Source organism: Geotrypetes seraphini, chromosome 2 (assembly GCF_902459505.1).
Source record: "Geotrypetes seraphini chromosome 2, aGeoSer1.1, whole genome shotgun sequence".
Lineage (NCBI taxonomy): Eukaryota > Metazoa > Chordata > Amphibia > Gymnophiona > Dermophiidae > Geotrypetes > Geotrypetes seraphini.
In genome coordinates, this window is record NC_047085.1 from 490,369,399 (window position 1) to 490,396,615 (window position 27,217).

The window sequence follows — 27,217 nt, forward strand, 5'->3', positions numbered from 1 at the left end:
CCCTGAGGATAACTGGGAGCAAGTGAAGCTTGGACAGAAGCGGGGAGACGTGGTCGAATTTGCTTTTTGCTAAGATCAGTTTAGCCGCGGTGTTCTGAATCCGCTGAAGTCTGAGAAGACTTTTCTTTGTTAGGCTTAAGTAGATGGAGTTGCAGTAATCCAGTCTGGATAGAATAATGGATTGAACGAGGACAGCGAAGTGTTGTTGGTGGAAGCAGGATCTTACTTTCCTTAACATGTGAAGATTGAAGAAGCATTTTTTTACTACGGAGTTTAGGTGATCATTGAAGGACAGTGTAGAGTCAATGATGATTCCCAGAACTTTGCTTGAGTGCTCAAGCTGCAGTTTGGTGCCAGAGGAGAGTGGGATGAGGGTGGGTAGCTGATCTAATTTTGGGTCGAGTCAAAGTAGTTTTGTTTTGGTCTCGTTTAGTTTCATTTGAACGGTGAGCGCCCAAGATTGGAGATTCGTTATACAAGAAGAGATGTTATCAGTGAGGTTGGTGAGGTTAGAGTCGGCTGAACACCCCAAAGAGTGATATTTTTCAAACAGTATATTCAGATTATAAATTTAGAATGATTTAAGTTCAGTACTGCTTTGCAAATGAAAATAAAGGCAACATTAAATGGTATTGGCTTTGTAGCCTCTGAAAATACATATAAATTTGGGAACTTAAAACTGACTGCCATCTAGTAACTAGAAGTAAGCATATAGGTTTCAGAACGGAAAAAGGAACAGGGCATGTGGAAGCAGTAGGCAGTAAGGTATGCTTGCTTAGATATATAGCTGCTGGATGGACCACTAGGTTTACTTTTCTAAGGCTTCCCCCTCATTAAAGCAGTGATAAAGATTAGTGCACTGGTATTTAAGCTCTGGTGAGAAATAGGGCTGAGAAAGCTAATAATGACAGGGGTTGCCATTCAACGAATCACATATAATTGGAAAGACTGGAGGAGATTAAATTATAACTTTTGGTGGAATTCTTTCTGCCATATCTAAAAAATGGAAAGATTTACTGCGTTACAAAAGGGATATTTTAAGAAATTTCAGGATGTATGGAAACCATTAACAAAATATTGTCAGGATTAAGTAAAATTATTTCCCTTATGTTTATTAGTTTATGAGGTAGGGAGGGGGTATTTTATTATTACATATATCATACAATAATGGAGTATATGGTTGGGGGGGATGGGCGAGGGATAGGGATAAGAATATACGTAATATACCAATGATTGTTTATAAGTGATGTATTTATTGTTACTGTGAATGAAAATATTAACACTTAATGTAATTTGTGAAAATGAATAAAGAATTATAAAAAATAATAAAAAATAATAAAAATGTCATCGTGAAAGCCCCCCCAAAAAAGAAAGCTTTCAGATGAGTGTGATCACTCCTAATGAGCAAGACAGATTCAACTGGAATCCATTTCCGGAAATATTGCTTCTAACACACACTGAACCATTTTGTGCAAGTATAGCCATTACACAGGAGACATTTAAAACCTTTTTTTAGTAACCCCCAACAGGGTTTATCTAGTCCAAAGTTTACCCCCATTGTGTGCATGGACTTAAATGCACATAAAGAGAACTATAGTTCTGGTTTCCTAATAAACCCAGGACTGGATCAATCCTGCAATTAAAATTACTTTGAAAATTGGCTTCTGCAATTTTAATCAGAGAGCTTCTTAGCTTCCCTAAGCCTGGTTAAAAAACCCCTTTTTTCCCCTTGGAATGAATTTTCTGTTCCACTGAAGCCACACCTAAAAACCTTTTTATCTCTCACTCCTGTATCTTTTGTCTACTTTTTTTTCTAGCTAAATTTCAGCAGGTACTATTAGTTTAATTCTCATAAAATATGTTCTTCATACTGCTTTTATGTAAAAGGCACTGGCTGCTACAAAAAAAAAAAAAAAAACACCACATGCTGCACACATTATTATTATTTATTTATTTTTAACATCCCCAGGCTGCTATTCAAACGCAGCACACCCCAGTCGCAGCAAAATAGTCTGAGGATCTGCTTTTATAGACTTTGATTAGCCCACCCTCCTTCATTTCCCACTGGCTATCATTTTATGAATGACATACCCTGGCAACCATTAGGAAAGCAGAAGAAGTATTCAGGACGTAAATGGCAAACCCCAGGCCAGATTTTCCACCAATAGAACTGTCCCAATATGCAGTGTAAACAGCCAAACCCACCTAAGCCAGAGCCGGACCTTCCTGAGGTTGCAGTGATTGGACGAGGAGGAAAACAAAAAAAACCAGAACAGAAATCCTGAGAATACTCTGATTGGATTAGCTCTGGATTTTTATTTTTTTTAAAATATGCTTTATTGAGAAACATGCACATGGAAACTAGGAAGCAGCCGTAGATCCTGCAAAATATGAATTCATAAAACATTTTTAACATTTCTCAGTCATATTCAAAATAATATAGAAGTGAATTATATATCAAAATAAAATCTAGAAGAAATTATTTAGGCCTGATCTACTAAACCTTTCTCCTGCTTTAGCTATGAGAATAATAAGCTTAGCAAATTTGGCATTTTAAAAGTACTGATTCCAGAAAGCTGCCCCTCCACCCCCTCATTAGGAGTAAGTTGTACTCATTTAAACGCTGTCTCATTGGAGCTTCAGTTCACCACTCCTGATCACTGTTTTCATGAGAGACGAGCCTAAGAAAAGAAAAGCCAAGGAGCGAGCATACTTTACCCCTGGAATTCAACTGCAAAAAAAAAAAAAAAAAAATTCTACATTTATTTGAAGTGTTTTGTGAAGGAATTCCCCCATTATAAGGTCTGAAATTCCTTCCTGTCTTTTCCTTTCTCAGTTCTATCTCCCTCTAAATCCCAACATGATGCGTAATTATTTTAGTTTTTGATTTATTCAATTTTCTATACCATTCTCCCAGGGGAGCTCAGAACGGTTTACATGCATTTATTCAGGTACTCAAGCAGGAGATAGGTGGGGGAGTCGGGAGCTAGAGATGTCATAAGGGGAAGCAGAATTGGAGGAGGGAGGTGAGTGAGGGCTGGAGAAAAAGCAGGGAGGGAGAGAGAAACAGCAAGGAGGAAAGGAAAGAGGACTGGAGAAACAGCATGGAGGGAGGGAGAGCTGGACAAGCATTATGGAAAAGAGAGAATGCTGGGAAAAAGAGCATGGAGTAGGGTAGTGCTAGATGGGAGGGGAGAGACAAACAGCAGGAGAGGAGGTTGGAAGGAGAGAAGGGGAGAGTTGGGGGTTGAAAGAAAAAAGAAAGAAAGGAGCACCCATAGGCAATAGGGGTTGGAAGGAGAGATAGAGAGAAGCACCCATGGAGAAGGATGGTTGGAGGGAGAGAGAGAGAGAAGGGTACAGAAGATGGGAAGGGGGACCACAAATATGGTAACCTTAGGTAAGACTTGTTAAAGCAGTCTTGCTGGCACAAAAGCTCTCCTCCCTATAGAGGGAGTGTGCTAGATGTGGTGTATTTAGATTTTAGCAAAGCTATTAAAAGTGTTCTACACAGATGTTTAATAAATAAACTGAGTGCTCTCGCGATGGGCCCCAAAATGACGGGCTGGGTCAGGAACTGGTTAACATTAGAACATAAGCATCACCTCTGCCGAGTCAGACCATAGGTCCATCGTGCCCAGCAGATCCTTTACTAAGACATCTTATCCTGTATAGTACCCCTCTAATTATACCCTTCAATCCCCTTTTCCTTCAGGAACTCGTCCAATCCCTTTTTGAAACCCAAAATCGTACTCTGCTCTACCACCTCCTCTGGAAGTGCATTCAAGGTATCCACCACCCTCTGAGTGAAGAACTTCCTAGCATTTGTTCTGAATCTGTCTCCCTTCAATTTTTTTGAGTGCCCTCTTGTTTTTGTTGCCCCTGCCAGTCTGAAGAATCTGTCCCTCTCTACCTTCTCTATACCCTGCATGATCTTGTAAGTTTCTATCATGTCCCCTCTAAGTCTTCTCTTTGCCAGGGAAAAGAGCCCCAGCCTCTCAGCATATGAAAAGTTTTCCATGCTCTTTATCATTCTTGTTGCTCTTCTCTGGACCCTCTCAAGTACCACCATATCCTTCTTAAGGTACAGCGACCAGTACTGAACGCAGTATTCCAGATGTGGGCGCACCATCGCCCGATATAGCGGCAGGATAACTTCTTTGGTTCTGGTAGTGATTTCCTTTTTGATAATGCCCAACATTCTGTTCGCCTTCTTTGAGGCCACTGCGCATTGTGCCTCCGGCTTCATTGTTTGCCCACCAAAACCCCCAAGTCCTTTTCTAGGTTGCTTACCCCCAATACCATCTCTCCCATCGTGTAGTTGTACATCGGGTTTCCTTTCCCTATGTGCAAGACTTGCATTTCTCTACATTGAAGCTCATTTGCCATTTATTTGCCCATTCACTCAGTTTGTTCAGGTCCCTTTGTAGTTCTTTACATTCCTCAACAGTTCTAATCCTACTGAAGAGTTTTGTGTCGTCCACGAATTTTATAACTTCGCACTTCGTCCCTACTTCCAGGACATTAATGAATATACAGTGGTACCTTGGTTTACGAGCATAATCCGTTCCAGGATCATGCTCGTAATCCAAAATGCTCGTTTTGCAAAGCAAAGTTCCCCAAAGGCTTTAATGCAAACTCAGAAGATTCGTTCCACAACCGAAGTTTGCAATGGTGGCCCAGGTGTGAGTACCTGCCTGCGGGTGCTTCACAGCGATTCGAAAGTGGTGCCTTCCTTACCTCGGGGTCCCCATGCGGCTGCCCTCCTGCTTCGGCGATGCCTCTGCCGTCCGTCAGCGCTTTCCCGGCTCCCTTCTAACCTGGCCATCCCGAATGAGCATGCGCGCAACTTCTCTCTCCTCTCCTAAGTCAGACGCTGCCCTGACAACACGCTCACCACGTACAAGCACTTAGGCATTGGTGGAATGAGGCATTATGACATCACAATCTCAGCTCTGGAATGTTGCTACTCTTTGGGTTTCTGCCAGGTACTTGAGACCTGGGTTAGCCACTGTTGGAAACAGGACACTGGGCTTGATGGATCTTTGGCAGTGGTCTCAAACTCAAACCCTTTGCAGGGCCACATTTGGGATTTGTAGGTACTTGGAGGGCCTCAGAAAAAAATAGTTAAATGTCTTATTACTGAAATTACAATTTTGCATGAGGTAAAACTCTTTATAGTTTATAAATCTTTCTTTTTGGCTAAGTCTTAATAATAATATTGTCATTTACAGCTAAAGAGACATATGATCAAGAAACTGTTTTATTTTACTTTTGTGATTATGATAAACATACCGAGGGCCTCAAAATAGTACGTGGCGGGCCACATGTTTGAGACCACTGCCTTATAAGTTACTTTCAATTTAAAAGATAACTGTCAGCACACTTTGACATAATGTCAGCCATATTATTGTCAGATAAGCTTTTGGAATGATTACTTCGCAAAAAACTGTGGCCAGTTAGGAAACAGGAGCAAACATATACTTCACTAGAATGTATAGCCCACTAATCTGCTCATATTGATTTCAGAAGTATTTTTAAAAATAAAAATACAGGCCTTTCCTACATATAAAATATTTTTCTAGATTAACAGATGGGTTAAAATCTTAGAATTATTGTCTTTCCGGTGTGGTCATGCAGAAAGCATAATTACACATAAAAATGACATGATCTCCACTCATCTCAGTGTAAATTTATCTTTATTAAACAAACACATACACACCGTTAGCAATAGAACCCAAGGCTGTTCTCAGCCCTCTTGACTTTTAATAGTTTTTGACTCATAAAGGAACTGATAGCTGGTTAAAATCCCAATCCCTGTCACAGTAAATAAGTTACAGTAAGTGAGAAAGATATTATATAGGAAAATTTACATAGCTCATTTTGGCCCCCTTTTATCAACCTGCATTAGGATTTTTTTATCGCAAGAATTCCTATGAGCGTTGGAGCTTTTCCCACAGCGACCAGCGATTTTTTTTTAAAAAACCCTATCGCAGCTTGGTAAAAGGGGGCCTTTATTTTGCTTAACACAACATCTACTTTGTATTATGTTCTCTTTTTCAATTAGAGAATGAATGTCTTGGTATGACAGAGTTTTGAATAGTGTGATCAGAGAGAGAGAAAGAGATAATGGTTATTGCAGATGGGCAGACTAGATGGGCCATTTGGCCTTTATATGCCGTCATGTTTCTACGTTTCATAAAGCTCTATGACATCACATTACCGTAAAGATGTGCTTTGAGCCGGGTCGGTCCAGCGGATGGCCACTAGAATGGTCTCCGGACTCAAGGGTCTCTCATACGAAGAAAGACTGGGCCACTGAATAGTTCTCAGCCCGACCAACAAAGTTGGGGCAGTCTCCATCGAGGGCTACACACTTAGGGCTCCTTTTACAAAGGTGCGCTAGCGTTTTTAACGCACGCACCGGATTGGCGCGCGCAAGCCGAAAATTTACCGCCTGCTCAAAAGGAGGCGGTAGCGGCTAGCGCGCGCTATTCCACGCATTAAGGCCCTAGCGCGGCTTTGTAAAAGGAGCCCTTAGTCCAGGGGTGTCCAACCTTTTGGCTTCCCTGGGCCGCATTGGCCCAAAAAAATGTTTCTGGGGCCGCACAAATGCGCAAACGCTGCAGGAAGACAGAGAAGGGAGCCGGCAAGATGGTAAACACCCGGGGGCAGCAGAGGAAAACACTGCATCGCCCCTCAACCGGGGCTACACAAAATACTTCACAGGGCCGCAGGTTGGACACCCCTGCCTTAGTCCAATGATTTTTCCATTTTTTTTTCGTTCCATCGGAAAAATAAGGAACGAAAAAAAAGTGGAAAATCACCGGCCTAAGTGTATAGCTGTCGATGGAGACTGCCCCAACTTTGTTGGTTGGGCTGAGAATTTTTCAGCGGCCCCTCGTATGTCATACAAATATTTGTTATGATACTGTTATGGTTGTACACCTTTTTATTGTTACATATATTCAAAATTATTTTTATCAATAAAAATACAGACTAAAAATAAACTGTTCAAGTTGTATTATTCTATGTTTGAAAATGCACTTAACTGGTCAGAATGTATAAAAGTCAGACCTATCTTTATGCGGTAACCTATAGCTAATTAAATGCTGAATATTGCACTTAACCAGCTATGCATTAGTCTGCTCCAGAAACCTAGAAATTCAATACCAGTGACCAGACATGGCGTGACATTGAATTTCTGGTTTAATGCTGATTGCCACTAGCTGATTATTGGTCCCTATTTCCCAGCTTTTCATAATGTCTGGGGGTGCGAAACTCAAAACAAATCGCCCCTCTTTTGGACACAGTGAAGGAATTTCCTCAAGTACCCACAGCACCAACAGAGCTGGCACCTATGCCCTTTGTTTCTGTGTCATCCTTATCTTCTGCCTGGATGCTCTGGAAGTTTCATGGAATGTGGATCTAGCTAAAGCTACATTTTTCAGCTTCTACTATTCCACCTCATTGCTACAAGGCATTTGTTCAGAGGTGTGTATAGACTGGTGATGGGACTAAATCGCGCGAGACAACAGCGCGCAGACAACTGAGCGCAAGGTTGATGGCGCGCCGAAGAAAAGCACTATTTTAAAGGGCTCCGACGGGGGGTGTGGGGGGAATCCCCCCACTTTACTTAACAGACATTGCGCTGCCGTTGTGGGGGGTTTGGGGGGTTGTAACCCCCCACATTATACTTAAAACTGAACTTTTTCCCTAAAAAAACAGGCAAAAAGTTCGGTTTCAAGTATAATGAGGGGGGGTTACAACCCCCCAAACCCCCCACAACGCCAGCGCGATGTCTGTTAAGTAAAATAGGGGGGTTCCCCACCAACACCCCCCGTCGAAACCCTTTAAAATAGTGCTTTTCTTCGGCGCACCGTCAACCTTGCGCTCAGTTGTCTGCGCGCTGTTGTCTCGTGCGATTTTGTCTATGAACCGTATATACCTCATCAGTGATTTCTTGGGGAAATTGGTTAAACTAGAGGACATAAATTGAGGCTGAAGCTTAAGAGTAGAGGTAGACTTAAGAGTAATGTTAGGAAATTATTTTTCACAGAGAGGGTGGAGGATGTCCGGAAAGCCCTCCCTAGGGAGATGGTGGAGTGGAAAACGGTGACGACATTCAAAAAAAGTGGGATGAACACAGAGGATCTCTAATTAGACTATGAAAGGGCAGACTTTTACTCGGCAGGATTTTTGAAGCGAGTAGCTCAAGCTCAAGCTTATTCCCCCGACGAAGTGGGGAGGGGAAGGATGGGGGATGGAGAGGAGGAGAGGTGCTGGTGCCCCACCAAGATGGCACCCGGGGTGGTCCAGCCCTGCCCCATTCCCTTTACTACACCAGTTTGTAGACTAATTTTGAAATGTAGAGAAGAGTGGAACATAAGTTTTTAAAAAATGAATAAGTATGGTATATATGTAAATTGCCTTGGGTGCAAGGATAGAGGTGATAAATCTAATCAATGAAATATTTGAAATGTAGCAAATTTTCATGGATATGAGTCACCAATACTGCGATAAATTCTGCAAGTTAATACAGTACTTTAGTTTTGTTCACTTTCTCTAACTGGAGGCAAGACAGGGTGAAGTGGTTTGCCCAGAGTCATAAGAAGCATTAGTGGGATTTGAACTCTGGATTCTCAGCCTACTGCTATAACCACTAAGCTATAGTTTATTGCTTATTTAGATTTGATATACCTCCAATCTACACTAGGCTTAGGTGGTTAATAGCAGTAGGAAAAGAACTAGATCTCAAACTCTTCCATAGTCGCATGGATCAATAGGGTTCAAGATGACTCCCACAGCTGCCTCTCCGAAAGCCTTAATAAAGAAATTCATTTTCAATAAGCTTTTGAAATTTTATACTTTTCTGACCAAATCATCAGAAGCCACTCCTCCACTCCACCATGGTCTCTGCTGATAGCTTACTCTAGGCTTCCTGTCCCTACATAGGTGGGAAGCTGTGGCAGAGGGAATGCTTCTAGGGCTACAGAAATCAACGAATTTACTTCACTCACACTGCCTGCAGCCCATTGAGTGAGAGTGCTGTGCTGCTGAAAACAAGAAGAGTGAGAAAGTACCGGATCCTGCAGGGGGAAATCATGGAGAGGTGGGGGGCTAGTAGAGAAGTGCTGGCTTGTGGGCATGAGGAAAAAAGGGAAAGAAAGATGCCAGATCTCGAGGGGAAGAAAGGGGAGGGGAGGATATAAATACCAGACCACAGGAGGGGGGAAGGGACGGAAGGGAGAGAGATATACCAGACAGAAGGAAGGAGAGGGATATCAGACCATGGGAAGAGGGGAAGGGGAAAAATATCATACAACTGAAAGAGGAAGTGGAGGGATGCCAGGGAAAGGGAAGAGAGAGATTCCAGACTAAGGTAGGGGGAAGGGGAAAGGAAGGACTGAGAGATGCCAGACCACAGTAGGGGAGAGATGAGAAGGGAAGCAGGGAAGAGAGATGTTAGGCTATAGAAGGGGGAAGGGGAAGGACAGAAATGTCAGACTATGGGAAGGGGAGAGAGAGAGGAGATGAGATGATGTACACCAGTGTCTTTCAAACTTTTTTTTTAGCTCTAAATGGGGCACTAAGTTTCAAGTTTATTAGGATTTTATATACCGCCTATCAAGGTTATCTAAGCGTTTTTTTATAATCAGGTACTCAAGCATGTTTTTTGTGGCACACTAAACTAAGCAAATGTTTTTTGCAAAACATTATAACTGAAATTATAAAATTGCAAAACCAACAAAAAATTAAATTTGACAGCTATTTAAAGTTCTTTAAGCTATGTATGGATAATTGTAACAACGGTGAAACTAAAGTGAATAGAATTGCTAATCAATGCAATGGATGTGCTTGTTTTTAAGTGCAAATTAACTCAAAACACAGCTCGATAGTCGACAAGATAACATGCATTTCATCATCCACCATCTGCAGTTGCTCTGGGTTTTTTTTTTCAATTTAATTTGTCAGAACTGAAAATCCAAGTTTTCAAAGATAATAATATCCAAACGGTAACAAAGCCTTGATTGTTTAGTTGCTCAAGTTAAGATAACTACTGAATAAAAAATTACTTGTCGTCAGTTTTCAAGGACCAATCACATCAAAGAATGATGCTTGTCTGGGCGGTTGTATCCTTACACACATAGATGCTCATAACATTGGCAGACTCTTACATACGCGACATAAACATATCATCTATTTTAGTGTATATTTATGAAAGGAATTTAAAAAAATACAATTCTGGAATCTCTTGTGGCACACCCGAAATCTCTTCGGGGCACACCACTGTGCCGTGGCACACATTTTGAGAGACCCTGTGGTAGACAGACAAAAGTATAGAATGATGAAAAGACAAGATAGCTGATTTATGGTACTTGTTTATGAGCCTTGAATGCTTCAGCAGTCTCAGACCAGATTTTCTCTATGGCTTCCTTACCCAATTCTACCATTTTTAATAAGTGTTTCCAGCCTCTTTTTGAGGTAATCATTAGATAGCTTTCATTCTCTGGATTTAATGTAACACTGTGTCTGGCCATTACAAGTGACTGAGTAAATCTACTAATCACCAGTGTAAACAAAGCATCTTTCTCTTCTGGTGTCAACGGAAGAATGCTTTCAAATCCTGCGAGAACATATCCTCCTACTGGAAAAGGATCTGGACTTTCTAACATCATGTACATGATAGTTATTGCTGCCTCAAACACATAGTAGCCATAGCTCATGTCACCAAAGTCCAAAATACCCGATATTCTATACTTGTTGCATGGATTCAAAAGGGAGGACTCTTCAGTTTCTACTAAAATATTTAGGTCATTAAGGTCTCCGTGATTTATACCTAGAACAGAAAGATTGAAAAAAAAAAAAATTATTAAGATTTGTTTTCTTGTTCTACATCTCTGTTCACATATTACCCTCATTCCAGATGGCATGCCTACACAGCTGCTTAAATACCCCTGTCAACCTCAGTGGAAATCTCCTCCAAGACTTTTATTCAAAAATGTAGCTGGCAGGGTTGCAGAAGTAATAGTAGCCATCTTCCCTTTTTAACTCCTTCCCTCTAACCCAGGGATCTCAAAGTCCCTCCTTGAGGGCCGCAATCCAGTCGGGTTTTCAGGATTTCCCCAATGAATATTCATTGAAAGCAGTGCATGCACATAGATCTCATGCATATTCGTTGGGGATCATTAATATTCCCTTCTAAAACCCTCCCACCAGAATAATTTCTCTCACACACATTTATCAATCAATGATATATTCTTCCATGAAACCCTCTGTAGTGGTAAGGAAAGAGCATTTTTTTTTTTTCTTTCTTTCAGCGGCTCAATTTATCTATGAGTCATAGTACGGTAAGTATACACTTCTCCCTCCATATTCGTGAATTCGCAGTTTCGATTATTTGTGGTTTTTAGCTTGCTGGCTCCCCTCCCCCCCCCCTCCCAATTACATCAGCTTGCATAGCAAAATCGCCGATTCCAAGTGTTTACAGAGAAAAATCGCCAATTCCCGGCACTTTCTTCACCGTGTTTTGCCTCTCCTTCAGGAACAGGCCAGGTCTCCCACCATGTTATTCACGGTTTCACCATATTCACAATGGTTTTTAATAGAAAACAGCGAATAACATATGAAAAAATTATTCATGGTTTTTCTGTATTTGTGGGTCTGTTAATTCCCTATCACAGCGAATGTGGGGGGAGAAGTGTATAAGCAGCCCATAGCCTTTGGCTTCTAAGTGAGACTCAACCAGTTCACTTTACAATAAGGCCTATCTGTGCACCCTTTGAAACAATCTTTTCTCACAAAAAAAAGTTCTTTTTCTAAAACCAGATTTCTTTTAAAACCCCTTTCAGGCACCAAGTACAGGTTACCAGTTTAAGGTTTTGAAATTTATTGTCGATCCTCAACATTCAAGCATATTTAAACCTTTGGCCTCTGAGTTACTATCACAGATTTCAAAGTTCAATTGGAAGAATTATCAAGGATGAACAGATTAAATCCTGTTCTCTCAGTTAATCAGTTCTAAAAACTTACAGAGCTGAATTTTATGCCAACTGTCTGCCCCTCAGCCACACACCCTGGAAGCCAAAAACATTTTGCAGGCGTCACAATTTTAGCTGACTTGCCCCCCCCCCCCTCTTTTACGAACGCACAGCGCGGGTTTTAGCGCCGGCAGTAGCGGTAACTGCTCCGACGCTTATAGGAACTCTACGAGCGTCAGAACAGTTACTGCCGCTGCTGGCGCTAAAACCCAAGCTATGCATTCGTAAAAGAGGGGAATCCAAGCTATGCATTCGTAAAAGAGGGGGGTCGGTGTTCTCTCAAATTTCAAGTTTATTTAGGAATTTTATAAACCGCCCAATCGGTCTTCTAGGCGGTGAACATTACATTAAAAACATGTATGGGGTAACTATACATCTGTTAAAACAATAATCATTGTTAAAAACATTTAAAAACAATACAAAACAAACAGGAACAAAAAAAAAAGGGAAAGAAGGGTAGAACTACAATTTATCAAGTAAAAGAGAGAACATATAGGGAAAGAACAAAAGGGAGGGAATAAAACTATGTAGCCCTAGAAAAGGGCATTTAGGTCTCAAAAGCATCAAGAAACTCACCAAAACCCCAAACCTGTTAAAATTATGGGTTTTTTTCTAAACTCCTATCACAGCTGTCACTTTACCATCAAATATTACGAAGAACAGTTTGTCCCTTCTGTGCTCTTCTATGATTTCGGTACTCAAGACTCAAAGGGCTCCTTTTACAAAGGCGCACTAGCGGTTTAACGCACGTAATACCGCGTGCTAAACCGCCGGCCGCACTAGCCGCTACCGCCTCCTCTTGAGCAGGTGGTAGTTTTTAGGCCAGGACGGGGGTTAATGCGTGATGAAAAGTCACGCATCTTAATAAAAGGAGCCCAAAATGACAAATACTTACTTTTTCTAAACCGATCTAATTTTGGTAGTACGTTATCTTTGAACTGCTGAATGATTTGCTCCACTGTTTCTCGTAGTCTCCCCTCATCCACTGCACAAACATACTGGCTTAAGAGCGGAACATTTTGTAAGTTCCAAATAAAATGACCACGCTCCAGCTTTTTTTTCAACGGGTGATGAAATTTCTGTGGAGAAAAAGGGCGTTACAAAAAAATTGTCCTGTTACTTCCTGTAGAAGAGTTGACACAGTGGAACAGGCTATATTGCTACCTCAAGGAAGGGTCTCTTATGACCAATACAGTCAAACCTTGGTTTGCGAGCATAATTCGTTCCAGAAGCATGCTCGTAATCCAAAGCATTCGTACATCAGAGCGAATTTCCCCATAGGAAATAATGGAAATTCAAGACAATTCATTCCACAGCCCAAAAACTTTAATACAAAATACTATACATTTTTGTATTGCAAGACCTCGCTCGTTTAGAACAGTCACTACACTCCTGTAGCGTCAGCGAGAGAAGAACCATCGGCTCAGTTGTGATGATGAGACGCGTGTATACTGTGGAGTGCCACAGGGCTCGGTCTTGGGCCCAATCCTATTCAACATCTTTATAAGGGACTTGGCAGAAGGGCTTCGGGGTAAAATAACATTATTCGCCGATAACGCCAAACTAAGTAATGTAGTGGACAAATGCACAATAGATGATGTTTCAATGCCCGACAACATGATGCACGACCTACTCCTACTGGAGCGCTGGTCTAGGTCCTGGCAACTCAGCTTCAATGCCAAAAAATGCAAAAGTTATGCACCTGGGTAGCCAAAATCCATGCAAGACTTATACCCTTAATGGCGAGATCCTTACAAGAACGGTAGCAGAACGTGACTTAGGGGTGATCGTCAGCGAGGACATGAAGGCTGCCAATCAAGTGGAGCAAGCTTCATCCAAAGCAAGACAGTTCATAGGTTGCATACGCAGGGGTTTCGTCAGCCGTAAGCCGTAAGCCATTATGCCATTGTATAGATCCATGGTGAGGCCCCATCTGGAATACTGTGTGCAATTCTGGAGGCCGCATTATCGCAAAGATGTGCTGAGACTGGAGTCGGTTCAGAGAATGGCCACCCGGATGGTCTCGGGACTCAAGGATCTCCCATACGAGGAACGGCTAGACAAATTGCAGCTATACTCACTCGAGGAGCGCAGAGAGAGGGGGGACATGATCGAGACGTTCAAGTATCTCACGGGCCGCATAGAGGCGGAGAAAGATATCTTCCTTTTCAAGGGTCCCACGACAACAAGAGGGCATCCGTGGAAAATTAGGGGAGGGAAACTACGAGCTGACACCAGGAAATTCTTTTTCACAGTAAGGGTGGTTGATCGCTGGAATAGTCTTCCACTGCATGTGATCGAGGCCAGCAGCGTGCCTGAGTTTAAGGCCAAATGGGATCGTCACATGGGATCTATTCACAGGGCGAAGGTAGGGGAGGGACATTAGGGTGGGCAGACTAGATGGGCCATGACCCTTATCTGCCATCTATTTCTATGTTTCTATGTATGTACTTGTATTGCAAGACATTGCTTGTATATCAAGTTAAAATTTAATAAAATGGTTTGCCTGTCTTGCAAAACACTTGCAAACCAAGTTACTTGCAATCCAAGGTTTTACTGTACTTGTGTTTTGTGCTCATGTGGCTCTGTTTGTACACCTGAGCTTTAATTCATCTGCTTCATGGAGGCATGCGGAGACAGTTTTGCACAGCTGCTGCCATAAAATGCAGCACACTGAGAAAAGACTATAAAACAGAAAACCCAGCATGAAATAAAATCCAAAAATTTGAGGGGGGAATCGGGAAATACCTGCCTGTGGAACTATCTGCCAGCTTCAGAACTACGTTGTTAAGGCAGTAAAAACATTTTAAATTACATTAGTTTCTTTTATTCCAACAATACTTTGTGGTTCTAAGCAGTTTACAAAAGGATGAGATTCTGGTCATATCCAGAACTTTACAAGGAAGTTATTGGTTGAAACGTTTATAGTCTGGTGATGGAGTGAGGTTATTAGGTGTGTCAGGAGTTTGTCTTGACATACCAGAAACCTGGTTTTTATTTCCCTCCTGAAGGTATTACAGTTTGGCGCTGAGATCAGTAAATTGGAGACGTGGCTGTGCCACTGGGAGGCAAACTGTGGATAAGTTAGGGTATAAATATACAAATATATTAAAAATTTTTTAAACAAACTCCCCTTCTCCCCTATACACATTTTTAATTTAGGGTGGTTTTGAAAAGCTTTCCTCCGCATCGTGTCGGGCAAGAGGTCATCCGTGCATGTGCGGATGACCTCCTGCCCAACGAGAGCAGGCAGTGGGGGTCGTGGCTGGTGCGGGACTGGGGCATGATGGGCCGGGGCTGGGTGGAACTGGGTGGGCCTGGGGGCGGGCCTAGGGGGTAGAGAATGACACGGTGGCGGTTTACCCGCGGCCACCGCATTTTAGCCGCGGGTCACCCGCCGAAAACGGGGAAGAAAACTAGCAGTCGCTGCGGCGACGGGGACAAGGCCATTCACCGCCCGCGGGGCGGTGAATGGTCTTGTCCCCGCAGTGAGGCATGAAGGATCGCGCGGTCCCCGCAGCTCACACCCGCCTGCCCAATCGATTCTAGTGTTTAGCCAGCTCTCTCCCTTCTCCTCACCTTAGTTTGTAGATTTTCTTTTTCGGCGACCCGCACGCTATCAGAGAGCCGCGCACCCGCTGCTGCTCAGTTTCATCTTCTGCTCTGACGCAACCGGAAACAGGAAGTTGCAGCAGAGCAGAAGATTGAACACTGAGCAGCCGCGCGTGCGCGGCTCTTTGGGAAAGCGTGCAGGTCGCCGAAAAAGAAAACCTATAAACTAAGGTGAGGAGAAGGGAGAGAGCTGGCTAAACACTAGGATCGATTGGGCAGGCAGGTAGTGGCTGCGGGGACCGTGCGATCGCTAGTGTTCCCATCCCGGCTCAAATTGGAAGGAGGGAGTGAAAGGGAAAAGGATTCTGGGCCAAGGGGATGAAGTCGGAAAGAAAAACCCACAGCAGGAAAGAAAGGGAAGGACTGGCAGGTGAGCCAGATGCTAGAAGCAGGGGGGGGAAGAAAGAGGGAAAAAAGCTAGATGGGGTTGAAAAGAAGAGACACACTGGTATGGAAGAGGAAGATAGGGGAAATCTGGACACAGGAAGGTAACAGAAAGAGGGGAAATTATGTGCATGGGGCATAGGGACAGAGACATAAAGGGGACATGCCATGGGGATGGTATATGGACACAGGAGGGGCAATGACAGATACATAGGGGAGATATTAGAAATGGAGAAAATAGGAGCACAGAAGCGAGATGGTTTGTGGGGATGGGACAGGGACCGAGCTCGCAGGCTCCAGTGGCTTGCACAAATTACATTGTAACGTGCCATGAAAATAAGAGGGAGGAAGGTAGATAGATAAGCCACGTGAGAGGAGCTGAAGGGTAGTAGAAAGGAACAGATGGTAAAGGTGGGAGGGAAGGGTGGTGGTGGAAAGGAATAGAACAGACATTGAAGGAGGGTGGAGAGGAACAGACCCCCAAGGGAAATGTGGAAGACAGAGTGGGAAGAAGACAGATGCCAGACTATGCGGGAGCGGAGGGAAGAAGATGGGTGCTAGACCAATTGGGGGGGGGGGGTTAAGGGAGAGGCACAGTAACAGCAAATGGAAGACGCAGAGAGAAGACACACAGTGGATGGAAGGAATTCAATGAGAAGATGTGGAAAGCAGAAACCAGACAACAAAGGTAGAAAAAAAAATTATATTTATTTATTTATTTTTTGCTTTAGGATAAAATAGTATATTAGTTGTGTTGATAAAAATTTATAAACAAAGCCCTGCCAGCTGAACATCTCTTTCTCTAGTTCAGCAGCAGGAACTTTGATTTATAAGAAAGGAATAAGCTAAATATTACAGTACTAAGGCTTATATGGATGCAGCGGGGACGGTGACGGTGCGGTGAATGGGATGGCAGTGGCGGTGAAAGGGATGGCGGTGACGGGGCGGTGAAGGGAACGGCGGTGACGGGGCGGTGCAGAGGATGGTGGGCCGGTGACGGGGCGGTGACGGGGACAGATTTTTCCCCCGTGTCATTCTCTACTAGGGGGTCCAGGTTTTTCAAATGGAAAATCTGGTAACCCTACCTTAAGAACATAAGAACATAAGAAGCGCCATCTCCGGATCAGACCTTCGGTCCATCAAGTCCGGTGATCCGCACACGCGGAGGCCCTGCCAGGTATACACCTGGTTTATTTTATAGCCAACCATACTTTATATGCCTCTCTCAAGGAGATATGCATCTAGTTTGCTTTTGAAGCCTAGGACTGTCGATTCTGCAATAATCTCCCCTGGGAGAGTATTCCAGATGCCAACCACTCTCTGTGTGAAGCAGAACTTTCTGACATTAGTCCTGAACTTGTCCCCCCTTAGCTTCATTTCATGTCCTCTTGTCCGTGTCAAATTGGACAATGTAAATAATCTTCTCTGCTCTATTTTGTCGATTCCTTTCAGTATTTTGAAGGTCTCGATCATATCCCCCGCAGTCTCCTTTTCTCAAGGGAGAACAATCCCAGTGTTTTAAGTCGATCCTCATATACTAGTTTCTCCATACCCTTCACTAGTTTGGTTGCTCGTCTCTGCACCCTCTCCAGCAGTTTTATATCCTTCTTTAGGTAGGGAGACCAATGTTGGACGCAGTATTCCAAGTGGGGGTCTGACCATTGCCCTATAAAGCGGCATTATAACTTTCTCCGATCTACTCGAGATTCCTTTCTTTATCATGCCCAACATTCTATTTGCCTTCTTTGCCGCTGCCGCGCATTGTGCTGACGGCTTCAGGGTCCTATCTATCAGTACACCCAGATCCCTTTCTTGTACACTTTTTCCCAGACTTGCACCTGACATTCTGTACTCATATTCCTTATTCTTACTGCCTAAATGCATTACCTTGCATTTCTCCACGTTGAACTTCATCTGCCATTTCTCCGCCCATTTTTCTAACCGACACAAATCGCTCTGGAGTTCCTCACTATCCTCCTGCGATCTGATTGCCCGGCAGAGTTTTGTGTCATCTGCAAACTTGATGATCTCACTGGATGTTCCGTTTTCCAAGTCATTTATATAAATATTAAAAAGGATCGGTCCAAGTACTGAGCCCTGGGGTACACCACTAGTCACTATCTCCCAGTCGGAGAACTTCCCATTAATGCCCACTCTCTGCTTCCTGTTATCCAGCCATTTGCCTATCCATCTTTGTATATCTCCCTCTATGCCATGGCTTTGTAGTTTCCTGAGAAGTCTTTCGTGTGGAACTTTGTCGAACGCTTTCTGGAAGTCCAAGTATATTATGTCCACCGGCTTTCCACTATCAATTTGCTCATTCACGGTCTCAAAGAATTGGAGTAAATTCGTCAAACACGATTTCCCTTTCCTGAATCCATGTTGACTGGGTTTCATCAAGTCGTGTGTGTCCAAGTGCTGAACTATGCTATCCTTGATCAGTGATTCAATCATCTTGCCTGGGACAGACGTAAGACTCACAGGTCTATAATTGCCCGGTTCTCCTCTCGATCCTTTTTTGAAAATTGGCGTGACGTTCGCTTTCTTCCAGTCGTCTGGTATCTGACCAGTTCTGATTGACAGGTTTGCAAGTTTTTGCAATAACTCTCCGATTTCAACCTTCAATTCCTTCAAGACTCTTGGGTGAATTTCATCCGGTCCAGGGGATTTGTCACTTTTAAGTTTGTCGATCTGGTAGTATATCTGATCTAAGTTCACTTCAACTGTGGTGAGGCTGTCCTCTATTTCTCCTGTAAACAGTTTCTCCGCTTCAGGTATTGTTGAGGTGTCCTCCTTCGTAAAGACGGACGCAAAGAAGGAATTTAGTTTGTCTGCGATCTGTTTATCTTCCTTGATGTACCCTTTTCTTCCCTTGTCGTCCAGGGGTCCCACTGCCTCTTTTGCAGGTTTTTTCCCCTTCACGTATCTAAAGAAGGGCTTGAAGTTTTTGGCCTCCCGGGCTATTTTTTCCTCATAGTCCTGTTTTGCATCCCTCACCGCCTTGTGACATTTCTTCTGTTCATCTTTATGTTTGTTCCAGGCTTCGGTTGTCTTTGTGCATTTCCATTTTTTGAAAGAGTCCTTCTTTTCTTTTATGGCTTCCTTCACCTGTATGGTAAGCCATGCCGGTTTTTCCTTTGCCTTTAGTTCTCCGATCTTTAGAAATCCTCGGAATGTAGAGATCTTGCGCTTCTGCAATAGTATTTTTCAATAGGCACCATGCCTGATCTACTGTTTCAAGTTTGTCCACCATCTTCTCGAGTCGTTTTGTTACCATGGCTCTCATGCAATCGTATTTACCCTTTTTAAAGTTTAAGGTGGTGGTTAAGGTTTTGGCATGTTTCCCTTTCCCGATGTCCAGTTTAAAGTTGATTACATTGTGATCACTCGTTCCCAGTGGAGCCATGACTTCTACTTCTGTTATCGGTCCCGTGAGACCATTTAGGACCAAGTCCAAGCTGGCGTCGCCTCTTGTCGGCTCTTTTACCATTTGCTCCAGGAAGCAATCCCCTAGCACCTCCAGGAACTTTGCCTCCTTGCCGCAGTTGGAGGCTCCTAGTTTCCAGTCTATTCCTGGGAGATTGAAGTCTCCCAATATAACTACATTGCCTGTCTTGCATACTTGTTTGATTTCCTCCATCATTTCTGAGTCAGTGTCTTCCGCCTGTCCTGGGGGACGATAGTAAAGGCCAATTTTTGTATCTGCGCCATTTTGACCAGGAATTAAACAGGTACATTAAAACCTGCGTGAAAGTGGGAGAGAGCTGGGGGGAGGGGAGTTCGAAAGCCCATCTAATAAACTGGCTTTATGAACCAAGTGGAATGGAGGAGCATCCTAGTGGTTAGTGCAGTGGGGAACTGAGTCCAATTTCTATTGCAGTTCCTTGTAACTCTGGGCAAGTCACTTAACCCTTCACTGCCCTCATACAATGCTTGGCTTGTGAACCTACCAGGGACAGAGAAAGTACTTGCATATAATAATTGTACCACAGCAAGGCTATTAGATCACATTTCCATAGAAGAAGTGTTGCTGTTCTTCAGTAAACCAGAATTCTATTTCTATTCATATTCTGGGCAAAATTAGGAGCCAATCAATTTGTAACCAATCGGTAATACATCTAGTTAGATCAGGGGTGTCAAAGTCCCTCCTCGAGGGCCGCAATCCAGTCGGGTTTTCAGGATTTCCCCAATGAATATGCATGAGATCTATTTGCATGCACTGCTTTCATTCTATGCTAATAGATCTCATGCATATTCATTGGGGAAATCCTGAAAACCCGACTGGATTGCGGCCCTCGAAGAGGGACTTTGACACCCCAGAGTTAGATTGTTTATGGGCCCAGAAAATCTGTCATTTTCAAGAGGATTTTATCGGGCCGTGTGTTAGATAAAATTGGGGCAACTTTTTCAGGCAAAATCATACCTCTTCAAGAGTTTTATCAATTTTTGCTGCAAGTTTTCCCACTTCATATAGAATGTCGGGATCTGTAGTGATGTTTGCTATTGGTATTCCTGGTAGGAAAGTCAATAGTCTCACCAAATACTGCTGTTTAACTCCAGAACCAGAGTCTAGGAATGAAGGAGACATTTTCAGATTTATGAGGATTTTACTTACATTTATTCCCAGAATTTCACAACTTGGAATAGATGCACAATATACTTGTTGATCGTCACCACCGTTTTATCCCGAGATAATCCAAAGATTGAAACAGCTTACCGTATTTCTCAGAATACAGCCCACAGCCAAGTTAATAGCTCAATTCAGAAAGAACTCTCATCAGTAAGAATTTTTATAGTGTGTATAATCAAGTCTTGTTTAATACACACTATCAAAATTCTTACTGATGAGAGTTCTTTCTGTGGCCTGTGGACTGTATTCTGACTTCAGAGGTGTCACTCAAGGCTCAGTTATCCTCTTATTGCCTTATTACCTCATAAGTCATGTATAAATATCTTTAAATTTTTTAATATTCACCTTAAATAGTAAGTTTATACTGCAAATTAAACTCTCATAATCCTTATCAAAAACTTTTAAGAGAGCAACACTTATCTTATAAAATGTTAATGCATTTGGTAAAATATTTAAAGACATTGTTGTCTGCCGTTTAGGGGAAAATTATCAAGGTGTGGTAAAAGGTGGGCGTTTGCCTCACCTTGATGTACCATAGGAAATACTAACCTATGGTATCCCCAAACCTCATAAGAAGATAAGAATTGCCATACTAGGACAGACCAAAGGTCCGTGAAGCCCGTTATCTTGTTTCCAACAGTGGTCAACCCAGGTCCCAAGCAAAACAGATTCTAAGCTGCTTATCCTAGGAATAAACAGTGGATTTCCCCAAGCCATTTTTTATAATGGCCTATGGACTTCTCTTTTAGGCAATTTATTTTTTTAAATCCCACTAAGCTAACTGATTTCACCACATTCTCTGGCAATGAATTCCAGAGTTTAATTACTACACTATGTGAAAAAAATATTTTCTCTGGTTTGTTTAAATCTACTATTTAAACAGCTTCATTGCATGCCCTCTAGCCCTAGTATTTTTGGAAAGAGTGAACAAGATTGCTTTTTCCTCTAGCAAATAACACTGCTTGTGAGCCACCTTACAAGCAGCATTATTCAATGGGCCCAGGAATATCGGGATACCGGGGGGTGGCCCGATGCTCCTGAGTCATATGTTACAGGGGCCGGCTATATGCAATAGTAGTGTCCACCCCAGGCTTGAAGCCCCTCTTGGGCTCCCACCCACCCAATAAAGCCTTCCCACTTACAGCATCCAAATCAGCCTTCCCCCCCAACCTGAAGGGCCTCCCTAGTAGCCAACCCCCACAAAGTTGCCCTGTCCCCAATCTGAAAACCATAACCTCCCTCTCATGCCACTCCCCCCCCCCCCTCCCAAAGGGCTCCTGCCCTCACCAGTGAGCACCTTCACCCAAAATGACACCAGTGGAAGCATGTACCGTGAGACTACCACTATTAGTCTCTGGCGCTATTTTGGATGAAAGTGCTGGTGAGGTGCAGGAATAATAGTGGTTCACTCTTGCTTATATAGTTCAATAGTAAGCAGATATACCCAGCAAATCACAAGAAAAGTGTTTTTAAGAACATCAGAGGTGATTTCTCAAAGTTGTTCTTAACCCTTTCAGGACCATAAGGATCGTAGGCCAATTTTTGTGGTTTTGAAGACATTTTTATGGTAAAAAGGGCTTGCAGATGCCAAAAAATTGATTTTTTTTTTTGTGAAATATCATTATTTTTATTTAAAAAAATCAAACTTTTGGCTTATGGACAGTGTGGCAAGTGAATCTTCTCGTCAATCTGGCAACGACGCTAATGAATGAATGTCGGAACCAGCTTGTTTACATAAAGGCAGTATCATATGGAATCCGTACATATCAAATTTAGAACTGTAGACTATCCCAATCAAAATTTATAGGATTTTAAAGTTATGGGACAAATATGTCCCTTGGTCCTGAAAGGGCTAAATAAGAACATTTAACACCGTTGATCATTATCGGTCCAACACTTTATAAATTTCACTAGCCACCCCTCCCCCCACTTTACTAAACAATAATGCAGTTGTTAGCACTGGCCGTGGCAGTAACAGCTCAGACGCTCATAGGATACCTATGAGTGTCGGAGCTGTTACTGCTTTGGCCGGCACTAAAAACTGCGCTAGGGTTTCAATTTGTTCTCCATATACCTCAATATATTCAACAAATGTCGCATCTCCTATTTATCGGGTTTTCATTTTCATGTAGATTTTTTTTCAAATTGTTAAGATAAAAAAAAAAGCGCTGATCCGAACTCTTTATCGTGGGGAAAAGAAATTCTACGCTCATAGGAATTCTATGAGCGTCGGAGCTATTACCGCCGCGGCCAATGCTAAAAACGGCACTACGGTTTAGTAAAAGGAGGGGGAGGGGTTAGTGAAATTTTATAAAGCGTTGGACTGATAACGATCAACGGTGTCAAATATTCTCAATTATACACAGCTTTGAGAAATCACCTCTGGTGGTTCTTAAAAACACTTTATGTGATTTGCTGGGTATATCTGCTTACTATTGAACAGATAGGGAAATATGATAAAGTATCTGAATGTAAAACCACTTAGGATATAAGTGGTATATAAATAAATATAGTTTTGATATATATCCATAAGTTATTTACAAAATAGGTGCCGGTCGTTTCTCACTTCTGCTTATACCATTAGACACCAGGGATTTTTAATAAGGTAGGGTGGAGAAGGGGGGCCTTCTAGCCATCACTGTTGCCAACAGGCACACGTTAAAGGGGCTGGCACCTGATATCAGGCTGCAGCTTGGTGGGCCCAATGCTTCTGGATGTTAAAACCCAGAAACACTATCTTCTCCGCCACAGCTCCTACCCCTCTGGAACGCGAGCGATGCCATCACACCTACGCCATGAAAACTCTCTTTTGACAAATTCAAAATCCAAACGCAAAACCTTTCTATTTCAAGGCGCCTACCAAAACACCAGATAAGTTTCTTTCTCCAACCATGAGAACAGCTTTTAAGAAGCGACTCCCCTTTCCTCTCTGTTTTTTACCCTTCCCCTAGTACCTTCCTTTAATTTTATTTTTTGACGTAATTTCAGACCTTCCCCTCCCCCAAGCTCCTCTCGCATCTATTATTGTCAACGTCTTTATCAGGGTCTTGTCCTCATTCCGCCACATTTTAATTTTACTTTTATTGCTTAAATTTTTAGCAATGTAAACCAACCAGATACCTGTTGATCAGTATATCAAACTACTGTATAAATAAGCTTGGAAACTTGAACTGGCTAATATGAGACCTATGGTATACCCTATACAATTTTTTGTCCAAAGTATAAACATTTAGATATATAAATTTGTCCCGATATGTTTTATAACAATGTTATCTATTTTATTAGCTAGCTGTCCTCTGAATTATGATTATCGAGAGCTTCTATACCGCAACTAATGACTGGGGAATCAATTCAGAGTGGTCTACATGAGCCTCTACACTAGATGAGCTTCTGTAAAGGTGTTATGATACATTAGCTTCTGTAGAGAAGTTACACTAAGGAGTGTGAGGTATTACAATACATGGGCTCTATATTGACAGATTATCCAGTTAATATCCTTTTATCCATGTGGAGATTTGGGTTGAAAGGCTTCCTAAGTTAGGTGAACTGCTGGTTGAACCCAGCATGTGAAGTTAAGGTGGACTGAAGAGATGAAATCCTGAACAGGAAGTTGGGGTTATTTAATCTGTAACAGAGGTTCTCAGTCTCTGTGGACAGCAGGATAATCAGCCATACACAGGTGCTAAAGGGTTCAAGGCTTCTGCAGACAAGGACAGAGCTTGCAGGGATGGGACAGGGACAGAACTCGCGGGGACGGGATGGAGATAGATCCCACAGTGATGTGGACAAATCTGCCCCCGTGTCATTCTCTACCCTAGAGTAAACCATTTGTAGAAGAAATGGATTTCAATTGGTAACAAAGCAAACATTACCAGAAAAATCATAAAGCATTCCTCCCGTAGCGAAAAAATCTAGAGGTTCAGATTTTTCACAAATCAACTTGTTGACGGACAACGATAAGAAACCAATAGGTCATATTATACATACGGTAATAAGAAAGCTAAGTTATTACCTACTGATTCCAGTGACATTGTATTATCATGTTTGGTAGGAACTGTTGTGGCAGTGGGAAACCCTTCTTCCTTCAGAAACATCATGGCACATGTCTGGAGTTCGATCAGATCTGCATTTTGGCTGTCAGTACTATTTGTTATTTTCAGGACATACTCTGCAATATTATTACTTGTCTCATTGCTTAAAGTCTTTACAAGAAAGTTCTGGTCATCATAGCTTGGTAGTGACTTAATTTTAGAAACCTTTAAGCCAAACACTGCTTCAACAATGTCTGCAGCTTTTTCCGTGCTTAGAGTTGGCTTACAATGACTTGAATTTGCAGGCTGGTCCATGACAGATGACACTTGGTCTGAAAATAGAAGATTATTTTAAATCATGAATAACATTTTGTGGTAATTTAGATGTAAATCAAGATTGAATAACCGTCAACATATAACACAGAGGAAGATTGGCCTTTTTGTGGATAATACCAAAATCTGCAATAGAGCAGACACCCCGGATGGTGTGAATAACAAGAAGAAAGACCTGGCAAAGCTTGAAGAATGGTCTGAAATTTGGCAGCTAAAATTGAATGTTAAGAAATGCAAGGTCATGCATTTGGGCACAAAAACTTGAGGGAACAGTATAGTTTAGGGGTGAAGAACTTATGTGCATGACAGAAGAGCAGGGCTTGGGTGTGATTGTATGTGATGATCTTAAAGTGGCCAAACAGGTTGAAAAGGTGACGACGAAAGCTAGAAGGATGCTAGGGTGCATAGGGAGAGGTATGGCCAGTAGGAAAAAGGAGGTATTGATGCCCCTGTATAAGACTCTGGTGAGGACTCATTTAGAATATTGTGTACAATTCTGGAGACCACACCTTCAAAATAAGATATAAAAAGGATGAAGTCGGTCTAGAAGGCTACTAAAATGGTGCATCGTCTTCATCATAAAGTGTATGAGGACAGACTTAAAGATCTCAATCAGTATACTTTGGAGGAAAGGCGGGAGAGGGGAGATATCATAGAGACATTTAAATACCTACATGATGTAAATGCACATGAGTCAAGTCTCTTTCATTTGAAAGGAAGCTATAGGATGAAGTTAAGAGGTGATAGGCTCAGGAATAATCTAAGGAAAACTTTTTTCAGAAAGGGTGGTAGATACGTGGAACAGTCTCTAGGAAGAGGTGGTGGAGACAGAGACTGTGTCCGATTTCAAAAAAGTCTGGGATAGGCACGTGGGATCTCTTAGAGAGAGGAAGAGATAATGGTTACTGTAGATGGGCAGACTGGATGGGTCATTTGACCTTTATCTGCCATCATGTTTCTATGGATATCTTTTTGGCTCTTATACGTTTTAAAATCAGGTCTAGCTCAAAACCTCCAAATTGTGCCCTGGACATTTTGTAAAATTCTTATTGCTGTAAAACATCCAAGTGCTAATCCCATCCAGAACACGCCTGCCTCTGTTTCAAATCCATCCATGGTTCAGCCCCCTTATACATGGTCCCCCACTTTACCATGTATCGTCCATCCAGACCCACTCGCAAAGCTCATCTCTTCAGCCATCCAACTCTAAAAGCCTGCCGTTACAAAAGACACCTGAACAAAACTCTTGCCTTCCAAGCAGGTCATCTAAATAACTGGCTGTGTAATATTTTCTCATGCTCTTCATCCTACCTAAACTGCAGAAAATTATTAAAAACTAATCTATTTAACTGATTTGTAACCCAAGACTCCTACCCTACCCTTCCCCCCTAGACCTCCTTTCTCCTCCCTTCCCGCTCACCTTCTCCTGACCCTTACATTGCTCCAGTCCCCCTTCTTACCTCTATTAATTGTATCTATTCTGCTGATTGTTCCACTTACTGATTGTACTTGCTGATTGTACCTTTTCTCTGATTGTACCCATTCACTGATTGTCCAGCTCTTCTTCACTGTAAACCGCCTCGAACTTCTATGGCTTTGGCGGTATATAAGAAATAAATTATTATTATTATTAACACACACCCTTAAGATTTTGATGCTCTGGAGACAAAACAACAAAAAAGATGTCTAGAAATTCATTTTCAAACATGCCCACTTGGATATTTTAGAAACATAGAAATATTACGGCAGATGAAGGTCGAATGGCCCATCCAGTCTACCCATCCACAACATCCGCTATCTTCTCCTCGCTCTAAGAGATCCCACATGCCTGTCCCTTGCTATCTTGAATTCAGATATGTCCAAGTGCCAGTTTATGCCATCTTGTGGACGTCTATCTTTTTTGAAAATGAGCCCCCCCATAGACAATTTCGACAGAGAAATATATTTTGTAAGTCATATCCTTCTGCACCTCCCTATCAAGAGAGGTATAAACCAACAAAGACCTGCATTCAAAAGATTCACTCCTAAAATAAAATGTAAGTTAAATAAGATGGGGGTACAACTGTGTCAGAAAAACATAGAAGACAAAACGCTCACAAAAGAGCGACCAAGATGATAAAGGGATGGAACTCTTCTCGTATGAAGAAAGACTAAAAAGGTTAGGGCTCGTCAGCTTGGACATGAGA

At 42.3% G+C, this 27,217-nt stretch overlaps 1 protein-coding gene across 5 annotated transcripts in view; it reads right to left on the minus strand.

Annotated features, from left to right (window-relative positions):
• Window positions 1-10,115: 10,115 nt before the first annotated feature.
• The window catches only part of HYKK (hydroxylysine kinase), a 33,401-nt gene continuing 16,299 nt past the window's right edge, over window positions 10,116-27,217 (minus strand). For all 5 annotated transcript variants that reach the window (XM_033931845.1, XM_033931847.1, XM_033931844.1 and 2 more), the window contains exons 2-5: window positions 24,680-25,030; window positions 20,461-20,606; window positions 12,937-13,120; window positions 10,116-10,840 (exon numbers count right to left, since the gene is read on the minus strand). In XM_033931845.1, coding sequence (XP_033787736.1) covers window positions 10,371-10,840; window positions 12,937-13,120; window positions 20,461-20,606; window positions 24,680-25,013 — 1,134 coding nt within the window. In that variant the 5' untranslated portion in view covers window positions 25,014-25,030 and the 3' untranslated portion in view covers window positions 10,116-10,370. The remainder of the gene's footprint in view (window positions 10,841-12,936; window positions 13,121-20,460; window positions 20,607-24,679; window positions 25,031-27,217) is intronic.